The 22848-nt window shown below is 57.4% G+C and overlaps 2 protein-coding genes and 1 long non-coding RNA gene across 4 annotated transcripts; 2 read left to right on the top strand and 1 right to left on the bottom strand.

Moving 5' to 3' along the window:
- The first annotated feature begins 5813 nt into the window (after positions 1-5813).
- PTOV1 (PTOV1 extended AT-hook containing adaptor protein) lies at positions 5814-14948 on the top strand. The gene is made up of 13 exons (XM_007997605.3): positions 5814-6130; positions 9002-9139; positions 9248-9330; positions 9427-9484; positions 9568-9675; positions 11132-11287; positions 11847-11936; positions 12058-12131; positions 12210-12267; positions 12702-12806; positions 14189-14386; positions 14471-14538; positions 14822-14948. The coding sequence occupies exons 1-12, from the start codon at positions 5960-5962 to the stop codon at positions 14480-14482; spliced, it is 1251 nt and encodes a 416-aa protein (XP_007995796.1). The 5' UTR covers positions 5814-5959; the 3' UTR covers positions 14483-14538; positions 14822-14948.
- A 417-nt stretch (positions 14949-15365) lies between these two features.
- PNKP (polynucleotide kinase 3'-phosphatase) lies at positions 15366-21804 on the bottom strand. Of its 2 annotated transcripts, XM_007997604.3 has the most exons (17): positions 21680-21804; positions 21268-21431; positions 20603-20649; positions 19300-19599; positions 18522-18601; positions 18377-18434; positions 18162-18269; positions 17865-17936; positions 16862-16910; positions 16710-16780; positions 16543-16635; positions 16363-16459; positions 16228-16289; positions 15959-16068; positions 15790-15877; positions 15610-15671; positions 15366-15527 (listed from the first exon to the last, which is right to left on the bottom strand). In XM_007997604.3, the coding sequence occupies exons 2-17, from the start codon at positions 21416-21418 to the stop codon at positions 15410-15412; spliced, it is 1566 nt and encodes a 521-aa protein (XP_007995795.3). In that variant the 5' UTR covers positions 21419-21431; positions 21680-21804; the 3' UTR covers positions 15366-15409. The 2 variants fall into 2 exon arrangements, with proteins under 2 accessions (XP_007995795.3, XP_037847888.2); XM_037991960.2 differs by lacking the exons at positions 21268-21431; positions 21680-21804 and adding an exon at positions 20967-21246.
- Positions 18265-18931, top strand: LOC119621774 (uncharacterized). Its single transcript, XR_005238360.2, has 2 exons — positions 18265-18443; positions 18528-18931. It is a non-coding gene; the product is annotated as an uncharacterized lncRNA (long non-coding RNA).
- Positions 21805-22848: the final 1044 nt, after the last annotated feature.

The following is a 22848-nucleotide window of genomic DNA, read 5'->3' as shown; positions in this document are numbered from 1 at the left end:
ATCTCAGCTCAGTGCAGCCTCCGCTTCCCAGGTTCAAGTGATTCTCCTGCCTCAGCCTCCCGAGTAGCTGGGATTACAGGCACACACCACCACACCCAGCTAATTTTTATATTTTTAGTAGAGATGGAATTTTGCCATGTTGCCCAGGTTGGTCTCAAACGCCTGACCTCAAGTGATCCACCCACCTTGAGTTCCCAAAGTGCTGGGATTACAGGCGTGAGCCACTGCGCCTGGCCAGTTTTTCACTATTATCAGACACACTTCAGAGGATGAATGTGTATTTTTTTTTTTTTTTTTTGAGACAGAGTCTTGCTCTGTCACCCAGGCTGGAGTGCAGTGGCCAGATCTCAGCTCACTGCAAGCTCCACCTCCCAGGTTTACGCCATTCTCCTGCCTCAGCCTCCCGAGTAGCTGGGACTACAGGCGCCCGCCATTATCGCCTGGCTACTTTTTTGTATTTTTTAGTAGAGACGGGGTTTCACCATGTTAGCCAGGATGGTCTCGATCTCCTGACCTCGTGATCCACCCGTCTCGGCCTCCCAAAGTGCTGGGATTACAGGCTTCAGCCACCGCGCCCGGCCTGAATGTGTATTTTTTAAACCCACTTGTGCAGGCATTCCTATGGGATGCATTCCTGGCAGCAAAATTTCAGAACTGAGTATGCCAACTTTATTTACATGACCTAAAAAATGGTGTATTCATTTTTCACATATAGGAGAAACCTTCCTATGGTTCACACTTGGGAGAGGCTCCAGAAACCAACCAAGGCAGTCTCAGCTCCCTCTAGAGATCAGTTACCAATTGCTTAAGTGTCTTTTCAGAAATATGTACAAGCAGGTGCAAGTAAATAGAGACACTGATTCATTTTCTGCTTTTCTATCCAGTGGCAGCCTACTTCATTCTATGATTTTTTTGTTTTGTTTATTTCCAGTCTAACAACATATCTTGAAGTTTGTGCCAGGACAAAAAGCCTTCCATTCGTTTTATTATTGTTTTTTTACATAGCCCAGGAGGCTGGGCTCAGTGGCTCCTGCCTGTAATCTCAAACCCAGGACCGTGGGTTTGGGGATAGGGCAGGTCTGCCTTGTACAATCTGGGAACACTCAGCATGGTCTGTGCTGGAGGGCAGATGGTGGCAGAGAAGCTAAGAAGTGCGGCAGTGACGAGGGTAAGATGGTCCCAAGCCCGAGGGGCTGTGCCCCTTGTTTATTCCACAAAGTGGAGGCCAACACCTACTGAGATTAAGAACCTGGGCCCTGTCCCTGCCCTGTGTCTCTGCAGCCTGTGATCTCAGGCTTTTGCTTGTGGATTCCTGGTTTCCCCATCTGTGGAGTGGAGATAAAAAGATTGTTGAACTCATGGCCTGCTGTGTGAGAATTGAGTGGGTTCAGACATGAAGTTCTTGAGAAACATTTAACTACTATTATTGCCAGGGGTCCCACTGTCAACCCTGGAGTGCAGTGGCATGATCTTAGTTCACTGCAGCCTCTGCCTATGGGTTCAAGCAGTCTTCCCACCTCAGCTTGTCGAGTAGCTGGGACTACAGACACACACCACCGTGCCCAGCTAATTTTTGTAGTTTTTGTAGAGAAATAGTCTCAGTATGTTGCTCAGGCTGGTCTCGAACTCTTGGCCTCAAGTAATTCTCCTGCCTCAGCCTCCAGAGTAGCTGGGACTACAGACATGTGACACCGTGCCTGGCTAGTTATATAGTTGTAGAGATAGAGTCTTGTTATGTTACCCAGGCTGGTCTCAAACTCCTGGGCTCAAGCAATACTCCAACCTCAGTCTCCCAAAGTGTTGAAAACTACAGGTGTGAGCCACTGTGCCTGGACACAAATAATGACGAGAAAGTTGAAAAACCTAGAGTTTGCAGAGCATGTATCAGGCAGACCTTAAAAAAAAAAAAAAAAAAAAATTCAGCCATACATTATTTTGTAATGGCAAAGAAAGAAAAATCCAAGCCAGAGATGATCTTACTCTCATTTCTTAGTATAAAGCATTTTATTATCTTTTTTGTTTGTTTGTTTTGAGACGGAGTCTCGCACTGTCACCCAGGCTGGAGTACAGTGGCACAATCTCAGTTCACTGCAACCTCCGCCTCCTGGGTTCAAGTGATTCTCCTGCCTCAGCTTCCCTAGTAGCTGGGATTACAGGCGCCCACTACCATGCCCAGCTAATTTTTTGTATTTTTAGTACAGATGTGGTTTCGCCATGTTGGCCACCATGCCTAGCAAATTATTGTGGTTTTTGTAGAGGTGGGAGTCTCCCTATGTTGCCCAGACTGGTCTTGAGCTCCTGGGCTCAAGCAATCCTCCCACCTTGGCCTCCCACCCGATGTGTTGGGATTATAGGCATGAGCCACTGCGCCCAGTGGAACAGCACATTGTTGTATAAGCTCCACCCACAAACCACAATGAGTCATCTCATTTTAAGTGTTTTTTTTTTTTTTTTTTTTTTTTTTTTTGGAGACGGAGTCTTGCTCTGTCGCCCAGGCTGGAGTGCAGTGGCCGGATCTCAGCTCACTGCAAGCTCCGCCTCCCGGGTTCACGCCATTCTCCTGCCTCAGCCTCCCAAGTAGCTGGGACTACAGGCGCCCGCCACCACGCCCGGCTAGTTTTTTGTATTTTTTAGTAGAGACGAGGTTTCACCGTGTTAGCCAGGATGGTCTACGATCTCCTGACCTCGTGATCCGCCCGTCTCGGCCTCCCAAAGTGCTGGGATTACAGGCTTGAGCCACCGCGCCCGGCCTTTTTTTTTTTTTTTTTTTTTTTTTAATGAGACAGAGTCTTGCTTTGTCTCCCAGGCTGGAGTGCAGTGGCACGATCTCGGCTCACTGCAACCTCTGCCTCCCGGGTTCACGCCATTCTCCTGCCTCAGCCTCCCGAGTAGCTGGGATTAACAGGTGCCTGCCACCAAGCCCAGCTAATTTTTTTTTTTATGTTTAGTATTAGTAGAGACAGGGTTTCACCATGTTAGCCAGGATGGTCTCGATCTCCTGACCTCGTGATCCACCTGCCTCAGCCTCCCAAAGTGCTGGGATTACAGGTGTGAGCCACCGCGCCCGACCAAGTTGTTTTTTTTTTTTTTAAGTGGCTTGAGAACCTAAAGATGTTTATGATACAAACTGGGGGCTGAGTCTTCCTAGGTTTTTATGAGCTTTTTCATTAAATAATTTACAGTTGCTTTACTTGTACCTAAACTGGCAGCACTTTATTTTTTTTATTTTTAGAGATGGAGTCTTGCTTTGTTACCCAGGCTAGAGTTGCAGTGGTGAGATCTCGACTCACTGCAACCTCCGTCCCCTGGGTTCAAGCAATTCTCCTGCCTTAGCCTCCAGAGTAGCTGGGACTACAGGCACACACCACCATGCCAGGTTAATTTTTGTATTTTTAGTGGAGACTGTGTTTCACCATGTTGGCCAGACTGGTCTTGAACTCCTGACCTGAAGTGATCCACCCACCTCGGCTTCCCAAAGTGCAGAATTACAGGTGTGAGCCACCAGGCCTGATGTTTTTAACAACTCCCTTTTAGTCTTTCCAAAGCAAGCAATCTGGTTTGTATATAAACAACTCTCGTACATTAATTTCATTATTTGGATTGTAAATTAAAGAACTTCTGGCATAAACAGGTTTGGATCAAACAGCTACCTTTCAGGAAGCAAGCAGCTTGAGAGATGGAAGTGGAATTGCTTAGTCATAATAGTAGCCTGCTAGCCCTGGCAGTGGGCTTCACAGATGAAAAGGAAAGCGTCTTTCAAGTTGGTGGACTGAGTGAGATGGTTTCAGAGAGTTTTGTTGCAGTATTACTGATAGAATTTCAGCCTACATTTTCATTTCACTGTCTGACATGAGTTCCCATTTTGCTTACTCTGGAGTACACCCTCATATACCTTTCTCCATGCTTATACAATTCAGGGCATTCAAACTCATGCATGTCCTGGTGGGTTCTGAGGGATGGGAAGGCATTAACTAGGTAGAGAACAGGAAGGATGGGAAAGAGTTTTTTTGGGGGGCAGCAGCAGGAGCCACAGTACCAAGTTTGGATTTAATTCTAAGGGGATTGGGATGGGAAGCCATTGGATGGTTTTGATTATTGCAGTGACAGAGAAGGCAGCAAGAGTTAGGAGGCATCACCCAGGCAAGAGATCTCGATGGTTTAGACCAACAAGAATGGGGAGAAGTAAAGATTCAGGGAGATTAAAGCAGCTCCTGTCTGGGTTTTCTCCTTCCTGCTGCCAGGTTGTCCTCACATGGGTGATTGACAGGGCATTGGAGGTACCTGTCGATAACTAACTTGCAGTTTGTGTCCAGGGAGCACTGACTTCGTTTGGCCACAATCCAGGTTGGATTTGGGGCTTAAGGCTGGGCTCCAGTCAGCCCTGGGAATCCCCTGGGCAGGAGGCTTAGTGGGGGCAGGGAAACATGGACGGGCCTACAGGTTCTTCTGCCATTTCACTGGCCACTCCTCGGTGTCCTTTGCTGGTTGCTTCTCATTGTCGTGACTGTTAAAGGGATAAGTGTCCCAGTCTCTCTGTGATCTTATCCAGTCTCCAAATATTGATGACTCCCGAATTTCTCTCTGCAGGCTATGACATCAAAATCTATCTACATTGTTTAGTCAACATCCCAAACAGAAGTAGGGATTCCCTCCCTAACCTCCTACAGCTGTGTGTTTCTCCTGTCTACCTTCACTCGGCTCCACCCACACTGGCTCCCTTTTATTCCTTCTACTTTCAGGATTTGTCTTTGCTGTTCTGTCCTCTTAGCACACTTTTCCAGCCATCTGGAATGGCAGGTTGCTCACAGGTCACTTTCTTGACTTCCCTTGCTTGCGAACTTTACTTCCCTATGGTCATATCCCATCGCCCTGTGGATATGTGCTAGTTAACACTTAGCACAGCCTGTGATTATGCCTCTCCCCAGTGGACCGTGAGGTCTGTGAGGGACCTGGTCTGATTCGGTCGTTGCCGTGCACAGAACCGGACAGGGTACTCATAACAGATTTTTGTTAAGAAAATCTAACCTTTGAGTAGTGGTTGCGCCAAGCATTTGATCCACATAACCACTCTAGGGTTAGATGTTACCCACGTTGAAGGAACAAAAATCGAGGGAAAAATCTTATACAACTAGTAAGCGGCTACGCAGTCATTTCATGTTAGCAGAGCGAATGAGCGAATCCACGGAAGGCCGGGGAGCGAGGCGAGTGGCTTGGAGTAGCCAGGGACGGCGGGCGGAGCCTGGGCGCGGGGACTAATGGGCGAAGCCTCCGTGGACCGCTGCCCTCCCCCACCCCCAAGCCGCGCGGAGGCCGCTGGGAGTTGGAGTCCCCTGCCCACCTCGCCACGTCACCGTCTGCAAACCATCAGCTCTCCCCTCAGGCTCGGGTGCAATCCGTACTCTCAGTGGGTTCCCTTTTAGTGGGTTCCCTTGTCCCCAGGCCCATTATTCTGTCCTCCTCTCTTCCCTTATGTCTTTTGGCGCGGTCTCCCGGCTCTGCGGGTCCAGGGCTCCGGATGAGGTCTCCCGCCGTCCGGACCCCGGCAAGGGGCCAGCTTGGTGTCGCCTTCGTTCTTCTGCCACCCCGTTTGGTAGGGAATCCCGTTCCCGCCACGCCCCCTGAAGTTGTTGCTCGCGCGTCTTCCCAGGCCCTCCCCCGCGCCGGAGCTGCCCGCAGGACCGCCGAGCCCACACTCCGCTCCCGCCAGGGCCCCGCTCCCCCGCGCCGCCTTGGTACGCTCCGGCCACGCCCCCTCGGACGCGCTTGATACGCGCCGGGCTCCCCCACTCGCCTCAGTGGTTCGGCCGCCGCGACCCCACTCCGGCGGCGCGTCCACCGAGCTTGGTGCGGCTCAGCCCGTCTCCCCCGAAGCCGCGCGCCCGCGCTCCTCAGTCGGTGGAGCCTGCAGCCCCCCCTTGTGGCCCGCGGCAGCTCCCCGCCCGCTCGGCCCGCGCCCGCCATGGTCCGTCCGCGCCGTGCCCCGTACCGCTCCGGCGCCGGGGGCCCCCTCGGGGGTCGCGGCCGCCCCCCGCGGCCCCTCGTAGCGCGCGGCGTCCGCTCGCGCTCCTGGCCGGCCAGCCCCCGAGGCCCGCAGCCTCCGCGGATCCGGGCCCGCTCGGCCCCTCCCATGGTGAGCCCCCCGCCCTTTTTCCAGAGCCTTCCACGGCCCCGCCCCCCCAGCCCCTACCCCGGGCTCACGCCTTTGTCCGCGGCCCCCGCCGCTCCGGGGTGTCCCCTGTGGCCCGAAGGGTGGTGCCGCCCGGGGCCGGGTTCCCCCGTGGAGCCCCCGGTGGTTCGCGCCGCGCTCTCCCCTTTGTTGCGCGTTCGGGCCGGGGTGGGGGGGTGGGGGACGGGGGCGGGGCGGGCTCAAATTACTGCTGACTCTGCGGCCGGATTTAAACGCGGGTGGGGGGCGGCGGACAGGCGGCCAGCACGCGCGTTTGTTTTTCCCCATTGGAAAGTTGCTCTCTCCGGGCAGGAAACCTGGAAATGGGGGCGGGGGTTGGGGGACAGCGGCGAGGGAGGGGCCCGCGCTTTGTACCAGCGCCCCCAGATGTCGCACCCGTGGGCGTTCTCCCTGGGGCCCGCGCTGTGCCGGTGGAGTGCGCACCTAGAATGTGCGCCCGCGCCCAGATGTGGGATGCTTTGATGGACTGCCGTGAGCCCAGACCTTAAACGTAAACATTCAGCTTCGCAGGTACTTTGGGCTGCACAGGCTTTCCCGGACCCAAAAGACTCACATGCTTTTCAGAAACCCTTAGTAAGGTTTACCTGGGGCTATAAAATTGCACATCGCGACTTTGCACCGTGCACACGCTTGCCCCAGTGTGAGATATCCCTTGGGTTCGCGCTCCAGTCCGCTTTTTAAATACACTCCCCAGCGATGTGGATGGCACAGAGCTGTGGCAGCCCTACTGAAACCTTAAACAGGCTTCCTGGGGTCATAAACATGGATACCCAGACTCAGATCACCTCCCAGAACTTAAACGTAGCCCTTCACTCCACTGTCTTTGCCCCTTCCTGCAGCATTCGCATCTAGTCGTTCAAAAGTGCTTTCCGGGCCCTCAGACATGCAGCCCAAGGCTTTAAACCTCAGTGCAGGTACTAGATGGGCTTCCCTGTGCAGTAGGGATGTCAGGCGCGCACAGTTTTGCACACACTTGCCAAGATGTGAGATTTCCTTTAGGTTGCACCTTACCCGTCGTTTTTAAATGTGATCGTCCCATCTTGATGTGCTGCTCCTGCTGTGGAAGGTATCCCTGGGTTTTAGGCATGCATGCCTGCTCTTTACGATGGCTCCAGATCCCAGCATCTTTTGAAGTCCTGAGTCAATCTGCCCTCCTAAACAAGCAGACATTAAGTATGTCGCTTGGGCCCTTAAGTGCGTTCGCCTGATTTTTACCCATCTTTGTGGCAGTAAATGCATATGTGTCACTCTATATGCGGACTTGTGTATGCAGTCTAGATATCCCAGGTCCCAGCGCCGTAAACAACTTGTATGTTGCAAGTGTACCCTCATCTCTAAAAGCACCTCCAGGTGTGCGTTTTAACACATCTTCTCAGATGCCGGATGTCCGGTATGGTGCCTGAAGCCCCCGGGGCAACATCCACTCTGTCCAGCTCATTCTGATGCCAAGATACTCAGGTTTTCTTTCTGATCTTTTGATGATTGCCCAAAAGCCAGAATCACCTGCAAGGGTGGAGAGCAAGTTTGTTCAGGTGTCTCTTTTTAAGCGCTCACAAAGTAAGATTTTTTGTTTGCTAGTATTCTGGAAGGAAAGATCTCCTTGTGCTTCATAGAAAATTTGGAAAATACCTGTTTGTAATAAAAAAAAAGAAATCACCCTTATAATTTTTTTCCCCTGCCTGGAGGAGCCTACTATGGGGAAACTCTCCTGGGTTTCCTGCTGCCAGGCTGTTTTCGAAGCTTTCTGTTGTTTGCTTTCAGATGTTTCTGGTTTTAAAAAATAGTAAGTGAGGCCAGGCGCGGTGACCCACGCCTGTAATCCCAGCACTTTGGGAGGCTGAGGTGGGCGGATCACTTGAGGTCAGGAGTTCGAGACCAGCCTGGCCAACATGGTGAACCCACATCTACTAAAAAAAAAAAAAAAAAAAAAAAATTAGCTGGGCATGATGGCGCGGCTTGCAGTGAGCGCGGTTGCAGTGAGCCGAGATCGCGCCACTGCACTCCAGCCTGGGAAACAAGAGTGAGACTGTCTCAAAAAAGTAATAGTAATAAAAAATAAAATAATGGGAGAGTGCCCTGTGAGTAGTATCTGCGGCTTTGCTTGGCTTTACTGCTAGACGCTTCTCCTGGTGTTCTGCGTGTTTTGGTCTGTGAGGCTCCTCCAGGGGGTGGTGTCCCAGCTCTCTTCCACATGTTTCCCCCTTCTGGTCGCTGTCTTTCTCCTAGATGGTTCAGTCCCCTCTGTGTTTCTTGTCACCTCCTTCCTGCCTCCCTGGGGTCAGACTGATAAGGCCAGAGAGGGGGGCACTGGCAGCTAGAGGGAGGAGTTGAACTTTGGAGTGACTGGGAGCCTTAGGAGAGTTTCAGACAGGGCAAGCTGGTCGCGGGACAGACACAGCACAGGCCGGCTTGTGTCTGCGGAGGCTGCAAGGAAGCCCTGGGCCCAGCCTGGGGCACATGGAAAGTCCCCCACAGCCGGCTTCTAACTTGGGTCTCAAGGAATCGATCAGGCACACAGCTGGGGCAAAGGCTAGAGGTGGTGCTGGCTGAAGGCTTCAGGACTCTGCTGGGCCAGTGTCAAGGTGACAGCAGGCTCTGGGAAGGAAAGGTCCTGAGGGGGGGCAGCGGGAAAGGACATGAGGACCAGCGTGTTGGGGTCCTGAGGGGTGAGCAGAGAGTTTGGACATGGCCCGGTGGGCTTCCAACAGGGGATTTGGGTCTGAATATTGGGACATCCCCTCTGGGGTATGTGGGGACTGCCTGTCCTTGCAGGCCCCAGCCTCAGTTTCCCGCCTACCCCCCACTCCACTGCAGGAAGGTGCTCGGGTCTTCGGGGCGCTGGGTCCCATCAGTCCCTCCTCACCTGGGCTCACCCTCGGGGGTCTGGCCGTGAGCGAGCACCGACTCAGCAACAAGCTGTTGGCCTGGAGCGGCGTCCTTGAGTGGCAGGAGGTGAGTCCCTGTGGGGCTGCAGCTGGTCTCCAGGGTCTTGTCTTGTCCCCGCGGGGACAGGCTGGGGCATCTAGGCTGTGCACAGTGACGCCCCTCCTGCCCCCACAGAAGCGCAGACCCTACTCTGACTCCACTGCAAAGCTGAAGCGGACCCTGCCCTGCCAAGCCTATGTGAACCAAGGCGAGAACCTGTGAGTGCCGGGGTGCAGCACCCAGGGCGGTGGCAGGGGCAGTGGCTGTGGCCATGGGGATCAGGGCAGCCCTTTCTGACCGGCTCTTTCCCATAGGGAGACCGACCAGTGGCCGCAGAAGCTGATCATGCAGCTGATTCCGCAGCAGCTGCTGGTGAGACCCGCCCCGCCCGCCCCACCCACTCTGAGCACCCCCATGCTTGGCTGACGCAGCTGTCTGTCCCCTGTCATCCCCAGACCACTCTGGGGCCCCTGTTCCGGAACTCCCAGTTGGCACAGTTCCACTTCACCAACAGAGACTGCGACTCGCTCAAGGGACTCTGCCGCATCATGGGCAACGGCTTTGTGAGTGGGGCGGGCTCGGGTGCGCGAGGGGGGCAGGGGGCGGCTCCCTTGTAGCACTGTGCTGACAAGTACAGCTGGAGGCAGGACCCTGCTCACAGCCCAGGCGGGGGCTGGGAGTCTCCCCTGGGGTCGACGGTAGCCCTCGTGGCCTCTCAGCCTGTCTGGAAATGACTGACCCCAGGCATCCTCCATAGAGCACAGGGTGAAGGAACTCAGCCTGAGAGGCCTCCAGTTCCTGCATCTGTGCCCAGCTCTGAGGTGGCCCTTGGGGTGTGAGTGCACAGAGGGACCGGGGCCAGGAGCCTGTCAGGGACACACAGCTTATGGCAGGAGCCTGGTAAATGGGTATGCTAGGCATAAGAGCCAGGAGGGAGTGGCGCATCGGGGCTTGGTATTCTGGTCTGTAAAATGGGCTAACAGGAGCCGTGCTTCCTAGGGCCACCGGGAGGCTGGAGGGAGGGAGTTTGTGTAGAGTGCTTGAGATGGTGACTTTAGTACCTAGTGAGTGCTCAGTGAACCTAGCTGCTGAGGCTGTTCAGGTGACTGGGATTCTGGGGCAGGGCAGGTCAGCAAGGGGGATGGGACTGTGAAAGATGGCAGGTGCTGGAGAGGAGGCAGGGATGGGGTGGGAGCGAGTCCTCTGCCCAGAGGACCTGGCTCTGGGACATTCTTAGTCCCTGTTCCCCTTTGGGACAGTCTGCCTCTACCCCGTTCCAGCTGCCGCTCTGAGGCGCAGTGGGTTCTGCTTTGGCCTCCCTTCTCCCTCAGAGCACCAGGGGCAGACCAGGCCTTGTGCCTGGCATGAGGTCTCTTAACTGACCCGTCCCCCTTCACCCAGCACTGTTTGTTGAGGGCCTGCCATGTCCGGGCCCCGAGTACCCAGTCTGTAGGGAAGGTGGGCATCCGCATTCGCCCCCCAGGCATGGCCCTGGGAGGGTGACTGTGCGTGGCTCCAAGGAGGCCAGGGACAGGGCCCTGAGCAGGTGATCCCTGGGCTGACACCGAGGTCGAGAGGTTAGGCTGGCAGTGTGTAGGGTACAGCACTGTGGAGGGTGGCCCAGTGTGGGGAGGGGACATGGGGTTCTAGAACGGGCCCACCACTTCAGACACCACGGCCAGGCACATCTGTCAGGCTTAGTTCTCTCATGCCCCTTCCAAGAGGTACCAGTGCTTTATCTGTTGAGCCTTTATGTGGCACCAAGTGTGTGCACTATTACCCCTTTTTACAGATGATGAAATGGAGGCCCAGAAACAGGAGGTGGCTGGTGTTAGGTCACACAGCTAGGAGGCAGCAGAGCGGTGGGGCGCTGCCTGTGCTCTTAACCCCCAGGCCAGGTCACCCCATCAGGCAGGCAGGAGGGCTGGCGGCAGCCCCTACAGGTGGGGCAGTCCAGGGTGGTGGGGGCATGGCGGCCCCGGGCAGTGCCCACGGGGTCCTGACCTGCGGCCCCCACAGGCGGGTTGCATGCTGTTCCCCCACATCTCGCCCTGTGAGGTGCGCGTGCTCATGCTCCTGTACTCATCCAAGAAGAAGATTTTCATGGGCCTCATCCCCTACGACCAGAGCGGCTTCGTCAGCGCCATCCGGCAGGTCATCACCACCCGCAAGCAGGTGTGCCGCCGAGCACAGCCCCTCTGAGGACAGAGTGGAGTTAGGCCGCAGCGCCCTGGATGGGCAGCCAGACTTGGTGTGGGCGGAGTGTGATGCGATGACTGGAGCAAGGAGCCGCAGGGGAGCCCAGAGGAGGCCGGGCGGGTTCCCATCAGGGCTCCATGGAAACGCAGCCACCAGGTGGCTCTGAAGGGCCGGAGGGTGGGTCTTGGCGCAGCGGTGGGGAAGCCAGTGGAGTGGGGAGCTGGGCAGGGGTTGGGATCATCGTGAGGCTGGAAGGCCCTGCCCGGTGACCACGTGTCCTGGTCATGCCTTGCCAGTTGAGGCAGACTCTGCAGGTCCTGTGCACCAGGTGAGGGCCAGGACCTGTCTCAGGCCACTGGGGAGCCATGGGGGGCTGTGAGCAGGTGAGGGGGCAGGGCCTGTTCCCCTGGGGCTAGAGAATGGACCCAGCTGGGGTCAACAGGCCAAGACTCGGAGGGAGGGACGGCAGACCCCAGGACAGACAGGTTTCCCAGGACCCTGGGCCCCTTCTTCCCACCCCCTTCCCTTCCAACAGGCAGTGGGACCTGGTGGTGTCAACTCAGGCCCAGTCCAGATCGTCAACAACAAGTTTCTGGCATGGAGCGGCGTCATGGAGTGGCAGGAGGTGAGCCCTTGGCAGCCCGGGGACCTGGGACCCCCAGAACCTCACGGACTGTGGCTGGGAGGGGACACTGGGGTTGTGGGTCTCCAGCCCTGAGGGCTCCTCTTTACCTGTCCCCCAAAAGCCCAGGCCTGAGCCCAACAGTCGGTCCAAGAGGTGGCTGCCGTCCCACGTCTACGTGAACCAGGGGGAGATCCTGTGAGTGCCGGGCTGGGGGCGGTGGCAGCGTCCAGGGGAGCTGGGGCCTCCTGACCCTCGTCCCCTCGTGCCCCACAGGAGGACCGAGCAGTGGCCAAGGAAGCTGTACATGCAGCTCATCCCGCAGCAGCTGCTGGTGAGGGGCTGGGGCCGGGCTCTCAAGCCTGCAAGCAGTAGCCATTCCAGAGGGCAGGACTGGGGGCAAGAGCGCCTCCCTGGGTGGCCTGAGCTGGCCATGAGGGAGTGGAGCTGAGGGTGCTGAAGCAGGGGCAGTGGGTAGGTCCTCAGGCCTGGTTCCAAGGGGTCCCAGGCACCCAGCCGGTGGCTGTGCAGGGACTGAGCGGGGCAGGGGCAGCTTCGATCTCGACCTGGGGAGCTGCCAAGGGGTCTGAGAGCGGCTTCCGCAGCACTCCAGGATTGGGCTGGTTGACGGGTGGAGATGACAATTTCTTGAAGTAAGGAGGACAGGGGAGCCTCAGTTTGGTCCTGGGCCTGGGGGACTCAGCAGGCTGGGAGCAGGAGGCCGTGGTTTGAGAAGCCAGAACCGGGGGTCCCCTCGCTTCCCCGCAGACCACCTTGGTGCCGCTGTTTCGGAACTCGCGCCTGGTCCAGTTCCACTTCACCAAGGACCTGGAGACACTGAAGAGCCTGTGCCGGATCATGGACAACGGCTTCGTGAGTGGCGCCGGCAAACGCTGGGGAGGGGCTGGCCAGGGCAGAGGGAGCCAGGGCAGAGCGAGGCAGGACCGCTCACAGGGGGTGCACATGGGAGAGGAACAGAGCACCATGTCCTGGACAGCTGGGGAGAGAGGGTGGCTAGTGTGGGCGTGGCTCCTGAGGGCTCTGTGCTGTCCCCACAGCACTGGACGGGGGCACTGACCCGTTATGCAGGGGCCTGCTGCTCCTCTGCCACATCAGGACTGACTCAGCACCAGGTGCTGATGTCCCAAAGCACCAACTCCGTGCTCTCCACTCCCCCGGGACAGGTGCCCTTGTCACTCCAGGTTTCCCGGGAGCTTGTGCCACATCCCAAAGGCCCATTGCTGGGCAGGGAGGGCTGTCTGTCCCCAGCAAAGTCCCAGAATATCTGGTGATCATCTTATCTGGGGGAGTCTCGGTTGAGTTTTCTCTCTCTGGGGCTCAGTTTCTCCATCTGTGAGGTGGGGAGGGTTGGACTTTGGTGCTTCTGCGCCCTCTCCCCTGGTGTCCACCTTCCAGCTGGGCCGTACTTAGGTAACATCTGTCCTGAAACTACCTTAAAATTACCTTCGCCTTAGTCTGAGTAAACTGTCCACAAAGCTGTTAGTGGGTGACGGGGCCTGGGTGTAGATGCTTTTACATTAAAGCAATTGCAAGAGTTCCCTCACGCCAGGCGCGGTGGCTCATGTCTGTAATCCCAGCACTTTGGGAGGCCGAGGGTGGATCACCTGAGGTCGGGAGTTTGAGACCAGCCTGGCCAACGTGGTGAAACCCTGTCTTTATTAAAAATACAAAAATTAGCTGGCCATGATGGCTACTCCGGAGGCTGAGTCACAAGAATGGCTTGAACCCAGGAGGTGGAGGTTGCAGTGAGCTGAGATCACGCCATTGCACTCCAGCCTGGGCAACAGGAGTGAAACAGTCTTACACACACACACAAAATAGTTTCCTCAGGGAAGTGCATAAAGGCTGCATGTACCTCCGCCCTCACCTGTGCTGGGCCAGCTGCTGCCGATCCCTCGGGCTCCCGAGTTGAAGCCATGGCCAGTTGGCTCAGGCGGCTGTGGTGAGCTGGCCCCAGACACAGCCTGGCCTGCCCAGAAGCTCTGAAATGCAAGTTCTTGGGCCCTTCCCAAAAGAGCCTGTTGGCCTTTGACCCACCCGTTGCTCTTGGCCACCGTGTCATCCTAATAAGGGGGCCCACCTCCGGGACGGGTGGGGAGGTGGGAGGACAGAGCAGTTAGGCTGTGTCTGGCTCATCGAGCCCTTGGCGTGGTGCCGTGGTTGGAGGGATGCTCGTCCCTGCGGCCTGAGTCCCTGTGGTGCTGTCTACTGACACCACACCCTGTGCCCGCCAGGCTGGCTGCGTGCACTTTTCCTACAAAGCATCGTGTGAGATCCGCGTGCTTATGCTCCTGTATTCTTCGGAGAAGAAAATCTTCATCGGCCTCATCCCCCACGACCAGGGCAACTTTGTCAACGGCATCCGGCGTGTCATTGCCAACCAGCAGCAGGTCCTGCAGCGGAACCTGGAGCAGGAGCAGCAGCAACGAGGGGTGAGGCAGCCGGGCCCCAGGGCTGCTCAGCCTCCCCCCCACCCCTCCTGCCTGCTCACCACTGGCCTCTGATTCCTCCCACAGATGGGGGGGTAGTGGCCACCCTGGGCTGGGCCCCTCCAGAGTCACAGATGAGGCCCCGGCAGAGACTGGTGAGTGGTGACCCTGTCATGTACAGGAGGGACCCTGGGGCATTGGGGGGGCACGGGTGCGGTTGGGAAAGAAGCAGGGCAACCTTGGCCTTGGGGTGACCAGAGCAGAGGGCGAGGCAGCAGTCCTGGCAGTCCTAGGCTATCTGGGAAACTGTATCCCGGCTGCAGGGCCATGGGAGGTGCAGTGTCCAGGCCTGGGTGGGGCCGGGCCTCTGCCCACAGGGATGTGGATCAGTGCTTGGGAGCCTGTGGCCAGCAGCCCCCACTGCACCCCTGCCCCCAGGTGACATGCTTCTGAACAGGGGCCCCTGGGGACTTCAACTGCCCAGCAACATGGAGGATGGTGTCCTGAGGCCTCCAAGGATGGTCCCCACCCCTCTACGTTCCCCTAATAAAGCCTTTTAAAAACCTGCCTGCCCCTCTGCTCACTGCCCCATGCCTGGCAGCCCCCTAGCCATAAGGTGGCCCAGCAGGCCCGGACAGCCTGGATACTCACTGGGTCTGGCTCTCGGCTGCCCACACCCTCTTCCCCAGCAATTTCCAGATCCACAGGCCCTGGGTTCAAGTTCAGGGGTCACACCTGGCCTTGAGCAAGTCCCTGGGTTGGAGCTTGTGGGCTCACCAGCTGGCTCTCAGGCAGCCAGGCAGCACCCTGCCCTGTGCGTTCCCTGGCTAATGTCTAACATGCCCATGCCAGGTCCCAGCAAAGCTGGAATCCCTTCTGTAAGGCCCCACCTTCTGTTACCGGAAAATGTCCCTAAAGCCTCCATCCATGTAAAAAACTGCCAGGCCTGGAGCCCCTGCTCCCAGCAAAATGCCGGCCAAGCTCAAGGAGAAACAGCATTTATTGTGGAGGGGAGCTGGGTGGGGCTCAGCCCTCGGAGAACTGGCAGTACAGCCGCTCCAGCCTCGGCTCCAGGCACAGCCGGAACGGGATCTCCAGGATGGCAGAGAAGCCTTCGGCCAGCGTCGGGGCCTCGAACTGCTTCCTGGCAGTGGTGGGAACAGTGAGGGACAGCCTGGCTCATGTGGCCCAGCCAGCGCCCCTCCCCCTGCCATCCCCAACAGTACCTGTAGCCATACATGACCATGTCTGATACGGGGACGTGAGAGGAGTCCGTCATCTCTCGAAACTGTGGGGATATCAGAAGGGGCGAAAGGCCCAGGGGTCAGGGGAGGGAGGGGGCACCTGGGGGTGAGGAGGGGGGTCGGGGTGCATCCCCGGGGGGTGACCGGGCCTAGCGGGCTCACCCGGTTGTTGTGGCGCGCCTGCTCCAGAGTGGCGGTGAAGAGGAAGCAGCGGCAGGGGAAGCCCGCGGCTCGGGCGCACTGGACGTACCTGTGGGGGAAGGAGCTGGATGTGCAGGCCCCGCCCACCCCGCCGCAGGCCCCGCCCACCCTACCGCAGGCTTCCCGCTACCTGGCGCGGCTCCCGGAGTCCGGGTTTGTGTTGTCGATGGCGACCCGTTTCCCTTGCTTCAGGGCTGTCTCACACGCGGTCACACAGCGCTGCCAGGAGCCTAGCGTGTCCTGGGGACACGAGAGGTCACAAACGGATCCGGAGACCCGAGGGGAGAGAAGACCCAGAGCGGGGTCGGGGAGGCAGTGATGGAGGGAAGCCGCCCCAAACCAGTTGAGCGGTGGAGATGGGAACTGAATAGATTCGGGGCGGCCAAAGCCTAGTCATACCCTGTTCACATGGACGTATCCGGCCGACACCAGGTGCTTCTTGAGAAAGGTGGACTTCCCGGCTGTGTGGGGGGCAGTGTCGGTGGGTGGTCTAGGACCCCGGAGGGGCTCAGGGCACAGGGGCAGGGCACTCACCCCCAGGGAATCCCACGGCGACCACCACCTCTGGGCTAGAGCTCAGGAGGGCCCTGGACTCGGGGAGGCAGAGAGGTCCTGAGCGGCAGAGAGTCCTCTGCGAGGGGAGGGGCACACGCGTGAGACGCTGTCCCCGTCTCCGGGAGCCCTCCCGCTCCCGCTCCCACCCCAGGGCCTCACCGGGTCAAAGGCTGGGAGCTCAAAGCCGGCTACTGGCCACTTCAGGAAGAACTCCTCAGGTGTGGCGAAGGGCAGGCCAAGGTTGAGGGCAAACTAGGGGTTGAGAACGGACATCAGACACAGGCCTGGGTCGGGCTCGGGCGCGGGGCAACGGGCAGGGGCCTCACCAGGCGATCTGCGCAGGAGAAGTCTTTCTTCTTCCGCCCTGGGGCCCAGCTGGCCGGGCGTCCGGCTGCGTCTGGAACACACGGGACACACTGTCCCCACCAGCTCGGAGGGAGGGGTCCCAGCCCACCCTCAGCAGCTTCCAGGCCCTTACCTCCCACAAAGATGCTGTCCCGGATGGAGATGGGCGTGCCCTCGTTGGCCTGCGGGAGATGGCAGTGAGGAGGCCCTTCCCATAACTGTCCCGCCGCAGCAGTAGCGGGTCCCTGGGGCTGCCTCGCCTGGTCTATGCCGCGCATCAGGCCTCATCCTCCAACTTTTCATGTCCCCACCATCCAGCCACTTTGCACCGTGCTCCTGGCCCTGTGGTCTCCACGCAGCCCCCTCCCTCCAGGCCTCCCAGCTTCCGCCTCCGCCGGTTCCCCACGCGGCCACCAGAGGGCGCCCGCTCTGCCTCAGCTCCAGCCTCCTGGGGGCCTGCGCCTCCCAGGCTCCCCCTCCCTCAGGGCAAAAGCGGGGCCCTCCCTGTGGCCCTGCCCTCTCCCCTCCCTCGCTTAGGGCCAGCCGCATGGGCCTCCCTGTCCCTAACTAGCCCAGGCTAGGGGCTGCCTCAGGGCCTTTGCACTTGCTGTCACTCCTGTAAGGGGGGGGGATCCACTTTCCCCAGGTGTCCACGTGGCTCCCTCCTTCCTCTGTCTTAGGCCTTTTCCTCGGATGTCACCTCCTCAGAGGCCATCCGTGCCCAACAGCTGAAATGATGCCTGCTTTCTCCACCTCCCTCCCTCCCGCTGTTTTACACGCCAATCTGCCCATCTGCCCAGAGTCATGGCGCTCGCCGTGCGGGCCCCGCTGGAGCAGGCTGTCCCGCTCACTGCTATCTTCAGCTCAAGAATGCGCTAAACTTCAGAACAAATGCACATACAAACGAATGAAGGAAGGAATGAACAGCTTCTCTCTCTACTACTCTGATTTAGAAAGTTTAAGAGCATTGGTCTCGTAAACCAACATCTAAGATGTGACAGCAAAAAAACAGAAGGCAGGTCCGAGGGAGGACAGGAGGAGTAAGGAGGCCCGGACCTGGCCGGAGAGCGGGGAGCCCAGGAGTGAGGGGCTGGAGCGAGGAAAAGGAGGGAAGCTGGGCAGACTGTGAGACTCACCTGCTCCTGCAGATGGTCCCACATGCCTGTCACTGGCTTCCGGTACAAGCCTGCGTGCGTGGCCACCAGCACCTGTGGATGGGAGGGGGCCACCAGCCTCAGCTCCCCCTCAAGCACCTACTGGATGCTACCCCAGCCCTCACCCAGCCAAGCAGAGCTACAGAATTTGTAGCTGATGATGGGTTCCTATCAGCATCACACCGCCTGAGGCCTCTGCCCCACTTACCCTGGAGTCTGAAACCCTCTCTCTGGATCTCTGTGCCCCCACATAGCTCCCAGCCTCCCTTCCAGCCATACCTGGAAGGGGACCCCCAGCTTCTCCACCACAGCCTCCACCTTGGCCTTGAACTCTTCGGCTGGCAGCTTCCCGCGCCCGATGCTCATCTGGTTGGTGAAGATCACCAGCTGGGGAGCAGAGAGTGTCATGAGGCGCCTGCTCACCAGGACCTTGGTCTGACCTGAGGTTGGACCGCCACCTGCACGCGCCCATGCAGACAGGTGGCTGCACATACCTTGTAGCCCTCGGCTTCTAGCTCCCGGAGCTTACGCGGAATCTCTGGGTACAAGATCCTAGGGCAGGTAGGAAGCGGGAGGGGTGACCCGGGGCCAGAGGTGGACTCCAGGCCTCACTCACTCCCTTGTTTTGCCTCTTATCACCTCCAGTCACTGGGGCCAGTGGGAAAGACCTTCCCAGAGCGTGTGGTGATGAGGGTCCCGTCCAGATCAAAGCCAGCCACCTGGTGTCACCAAGGAAAGAGGAACAGCAGCACTGTGATACCTCTGATCCTCTCCACTCACAGGCTGACTCACACCAACCCTGCCATCTCACAGATGGGGAAACCGAGTCACAGAACACCTCCATGTCAAGCATCCATGAAGCCTCTGAGTGCGGCCCGACATCTTAACCTTACTGTCTCCTGTTAACTCCTTATGACCCCGGCCCCAGGATTACAGTCTTTAAAATGGGGGTTAATGTCTTACCCAGCCTCCTTCCTCCCCTGGCCTTCTCCACCTTGGTGGGCTGCTAATCGTGAAAATAAAAACAGGAGCAAAGCTTTGGGTGCTAACTGCACGTCAGGGACTATGCCACGTGCTTTTTATGGATTCAGCATCGTAGAGACGAGAGACACGGGACTCAGAATGTGGTGGTAACAGCATTTGAACTCAAGTCTCTCTGGACCTAAATAATACTCATCATAATAGCTCCTACTGAGACGGTCATGGTCATTGCTGATGACTGGGTGGTCACCGTGGGACATGCAGGAACTGACATACATCATTTTCCCCACTGCTTACAACGAACCCTGCGTTTATCATTAGGCCCATTTCTCAGAAAATTAAACAGAGGCTAAAAAGAAGTTGAGAGAGCACACAACAAACCTGGGATTGGGTCCCAGTCTGTGGCGGCTCCCTCAGCCCTCGGCGTAGTCCTCACCTTGCCCTGGGGTTTCACCCCAGCTGCGGTGAACACTAGCAGCTTCTCCAGGTTCTCCCAGCCGGGGTTTGACTTCCGCATACGCTTCTTGGGAGGCTCAGAATCTCTCTTCTCGTCTTGGGACACCGGAGGGGTGCCAGGTGGAGTATCTGACTGGGATTCTGGTGTGCGCATCTCTTCCCAGCGCAGGGTCAGTGGGTGGAGGCCATTGACCAAATACAGTGTGTCCCCCACCCCCAGAGAGCCCTCCAACCCCGGCTTCAACTCCTGGGTCCCGGCAGTTGAGGGGTTAACTCCCAGCTGCAGAAAGAGAGGGAGGAGCTGAGACTGGCTCCGCCCCCACCGGGAGCCTCCTCCAATCAACAACCGAGCGGAAAGATCTGCTTTTCACCACTAATCAGATCCTTAGGCCTCACCGCTTCACTTTCCAACGGGCTTTGGAACGGTTAAGGGTTTTCAGCCTTATCCAATTTCTTCCTTCCTTCCTTCCTTCCGTCCGTCCTTCCTTTCCTTCGTTTCCCTTTCCTCTCTCCCTCCCTCCCTTTCTTTAGACAGAATCTTGTTTTGTCGCCCAGGCTGGAGTGCAGTGGTGCAATCTCGGATCACTGCAACCTCTGCCTCCCGCGTTCAAACGATTCTCCTGCCTCAGCCACCCAAGTAGCTGGGATTACAGGCACCCGCCACCATGCCCGGCTAATTTTTGTATTTTTAGTAGAGATGGGTTTTCGCCATGTTGGCCAGGCTGGTCACAAACTCCTGATCTCAGGTGATTCGCCCGCCTAAGCCTTCCAAAGTGCTGGGATTACAGGCGTGAGCCACTGCGCCTGGCCGCCTTGTCCAATTTCCAAGGGCTTGGACAGGTATCCACCCCACTGAAACAGGCAACACTTCTTTCTTTACTGGACACACCCCCTTCTCTCCTAGCCATATTTTTTCTTTTCTTTTTTGAGGCAGGTTCTCGCTGTCACCCAGGCTGAAGTACAGTGTGGTGATCACTGCTCACTGCACCCTAGACCTACTGGGCTCAAGGGATCCTCCCAATTAGCTGGAACTACAAGGACGCGCCACCATCCCCGCTAATTTTTTATAGAGACAGGTTTCACCATGTCGCTCAGGCTGGTCTCGAACTCCTGGGTTCAAGCGATCTGCCCGCCTCGGCCTCCCAAAGTGCTGGGATTACAGGCTTGAGCCACAACGCCCGGCCCCAATCAGATTTTCCTAATGTACCACTTCACTGATGGCTTGCAATTCCTCCCCAAATCCCATCCCCAGGCCTTGCTGCCCCTTGCAGAGGCACTGATACCTGTTTCACTGCCACTGTCCGGGTCTCAGGATCTGCGACCAGCTCCACTGAGGATAGGAGGGATGGAGTCAGGATTTGCATCCTTGTGTGATTGGTTCCCTCATTTCTGGGGAGTGTGGCCTGCTTCAGGCTATAGCATCCATTCCGGAGGGAGTCAGAGGCAGTTTATTTCTACACGGGATTGGCTCCTTGATATGTAGTAGCCAGATGGTGGCACTAGGGTTGCCTGACACTGGTCCTTCCTTGTAAGGGACAGGGAGGTACTTTTCTCTATAGAATTAGTTTCCTCCTTTACAAAAAATGTGGCTAGATACAGGTCCGGGACTTGGCCTGTTACCATCCATCCCAACCTGGTGACATTTACTTTTCTCCATAGGATAATTTTTCTCTTGACAAGGGTCGTCGCCTGTTTCTGGATTTCCAGATGGCCTGAGTATCATCCGCGCAGTGAACATCCTCCCGAAATTGGCTCGATCCCCTCTCCCCCAAAGGATCTAGCTAATTCTAAATCAAGCACAAACTTTCTCTTCCTGTGCGCCCTAGAGAGCACCTTCTGACTTCTGGGCTGCCGGCACCACGCAATCCCGCGTAGCAGCCAAGCGTCCCTCTGGATTGTTCTCACTTTTGCCACAGGCCACACCCCCTCCAGCTCAGGCCCCGCCCACCTTGAGTTCTGGAGCACTTCCGGTCCGTGACCTGGGTCAGGGGTCCCCTGCCCAGGACCAGGGCTTGCCCGTCCGAGGGCAGGAAGATGGGAGGCGCTCCCCCAGGGGGGCTCTCGAGCCACAAGCGGCCCGGGGCTTCCACCTCGCCCATCCTGGGTGCCAGCCTGGGGAGCAGGTAAACGGGCTTGAGTGGCGCACGGCTCCGGTTTGCTACAGGAAGTCCCACTTCCTCCCACCTCCACTAGAACTTTCCCCATCATTAACTGCTCCGGAAGTCCCACCCCTTCGCCTGCCGCGGGTCGCGCCGTTTCCCAGGCGACGACGCGTGCTCCATCCCCGCGAGTTGGAATCCCTACTTCCCAAGGCACAGGTAGATAGCCTCGCACATGCCCCCGCCCCGCCCTGTACTCACCCGGGACCGCTGCTCTGGCTCACGGCCACTTCCGACCAGGGAGGTCCTGCCCGAGGCGCCCCGCTTGCAACACGGCCGGCGGCGCTCAGTTCCTCGTCGGACGGAAATGACTCGTGCCCTCGAGGGGGGCGGGGCCTGGGTTCCTCCCACAGCAGCCACGCCCCTTGTCCGACCCACTGCCCCTAGGGTCCCTCCACAGCCCTGACCTTCACGTCTTGCTGCAACGCGAGGCTCAGACCGGTAGCGGGGACTGGATCCTCCGTTAGCAGATTTGCCTCTTTCTAACTGGACTTCCAATTTTCATCCCATGGAGGAAGCTTTTTTCCCCATCTGATGGTCATTGTCAGTCAAGGAAACCTCCGCCCACGACAGCGCCCCTAAATCCTTCTTTGGTTTTACCCTCCATGTTCTAGTTTCCTTATCTATAAAGCGGATGATCCTTTCCACTTCGTGGGGTTACCATGACGATTAAAGGCGCTAACACGTCACAAAAGCTTTAAAAAATCTTTGGGTGGTAGCAAGCCCTGTTTAAATCTTATTTAGTGTTAGCATTCTTCCGGTAGTGGTCTGGTGGGAGATTACGTTTACCTGGTTCTAATTTCGAAGGTGGTTTCCACCTGCTTTCTAACCTCCAGCCATTTTTTTTTTTTTTTTTGGAGAAGGGGTCTCACTGTGCTGCCCAGGCTGATCTCGACCTCCTGGCGTCCTGTGATCCTCCCGCCTCAGCCTCCCAGCGTGTTGGCCTTATAGGCGTGAGGCACCAAGCCCAGCTGCTCCAGTCCTTTTATAATAGAAGACTCCCTGCTGGAGTTCCTGGCTTTGCTGGTGAATATGTGGCCTCTGGCTCCAACTATCACCCCAAGATTGGGGTCCATGGTCACACAAGACTGGAATGCTCTCCTCCACCCCATGAACCTCTTGTCTTCATATGTATAAAATGGGCACAGAGCCAGGCGCGGTGGCTGACTCCTGTAATCCCAGCACTTTGGGAGGCCGAGGCGGGTAGATCATTTGAAGTCAGGAGTTCGAGACCAGCCTGGCCAACATGTTGAAACCCTGTTTCTACTGAAAATACAAAAATTATCCGGACGGCAGTGGCGCGTAATCCCAGCTACTCGGGAGGTTGAGGCAGGAGAATCACTTGAACCTGGGCGAGAGTGGGAATCACT

This window comes from Chlorocebus sabaeus, chromosome 6 (genome assembly GCF_047675955.1).
Source record: "Chlorocebus sabaeus isolate Y175 chromosome 6, mChlSab1.0.hap1, whole genome shotgun sequence".
Classification (NCBI taxonomy): Eukaryota; Metazoa; Chordata; class Mammalia; order Primates; family Cercopithecidae; genus Chlorocebus; species Chlorocebus sabaeus.
This window is presented reverse-complemented; position numbering and strand designations above follow the sequence as displayed.

What these genes read in the sequence shown, in the direction of transcription:
- PTOV1 (XM_007997605.3), top strand. Translation starts at nt 5,960, where the DNA reads ATGGTCCGTCCGCGCCGTGCCCCGTACCGCTCCGGCGCCGGGGGCCCC. An exon ending in CCCGCTCGGCCCCTCCCATG is followed by an intron (nt 6,131 to 9,001) that starts GTGAGCCCCCCG and finishes ACTCCACTGCAG; the next exon opens with GAAGGTGCTCGGGTCTTCGG. An exon ending in GTGAACCAAGGCGAGAACCT is followed by an intron (nt 9,331 to 9,426) that starts GTGAGTGCCGGG and finishes TCTTTCCCATAG; the next exon opens with GGAGACCGACCAGTGGCCGC.
- PNKP (XM_007997604.3), bottom strand. Translation starts at nt 21,418, where the DNA reads ATGGGCGAGGTGGAAGCCCCGGGCCGCTTGTGGCTCGAGAGCCCCCCT. An exon ending in GGACAGTGGCAGTGAAACAG is followed by an intron (nt 19,600 to 20,602) that starts GTATCAGTGCCT and finishes CTCTTTCTGCAG; the next exon opens with CTGGGAGTTAACCCCTCAAC. An exon ending in ATGGTCATGTATGGCTACAG is followed by an intron (nt 15,528 to 15,609) that starts GTACTGTTGGGG and finishes CACCACTGCCAG; the next exon opens with GAAGCAGTTCGAGGCCCCGA.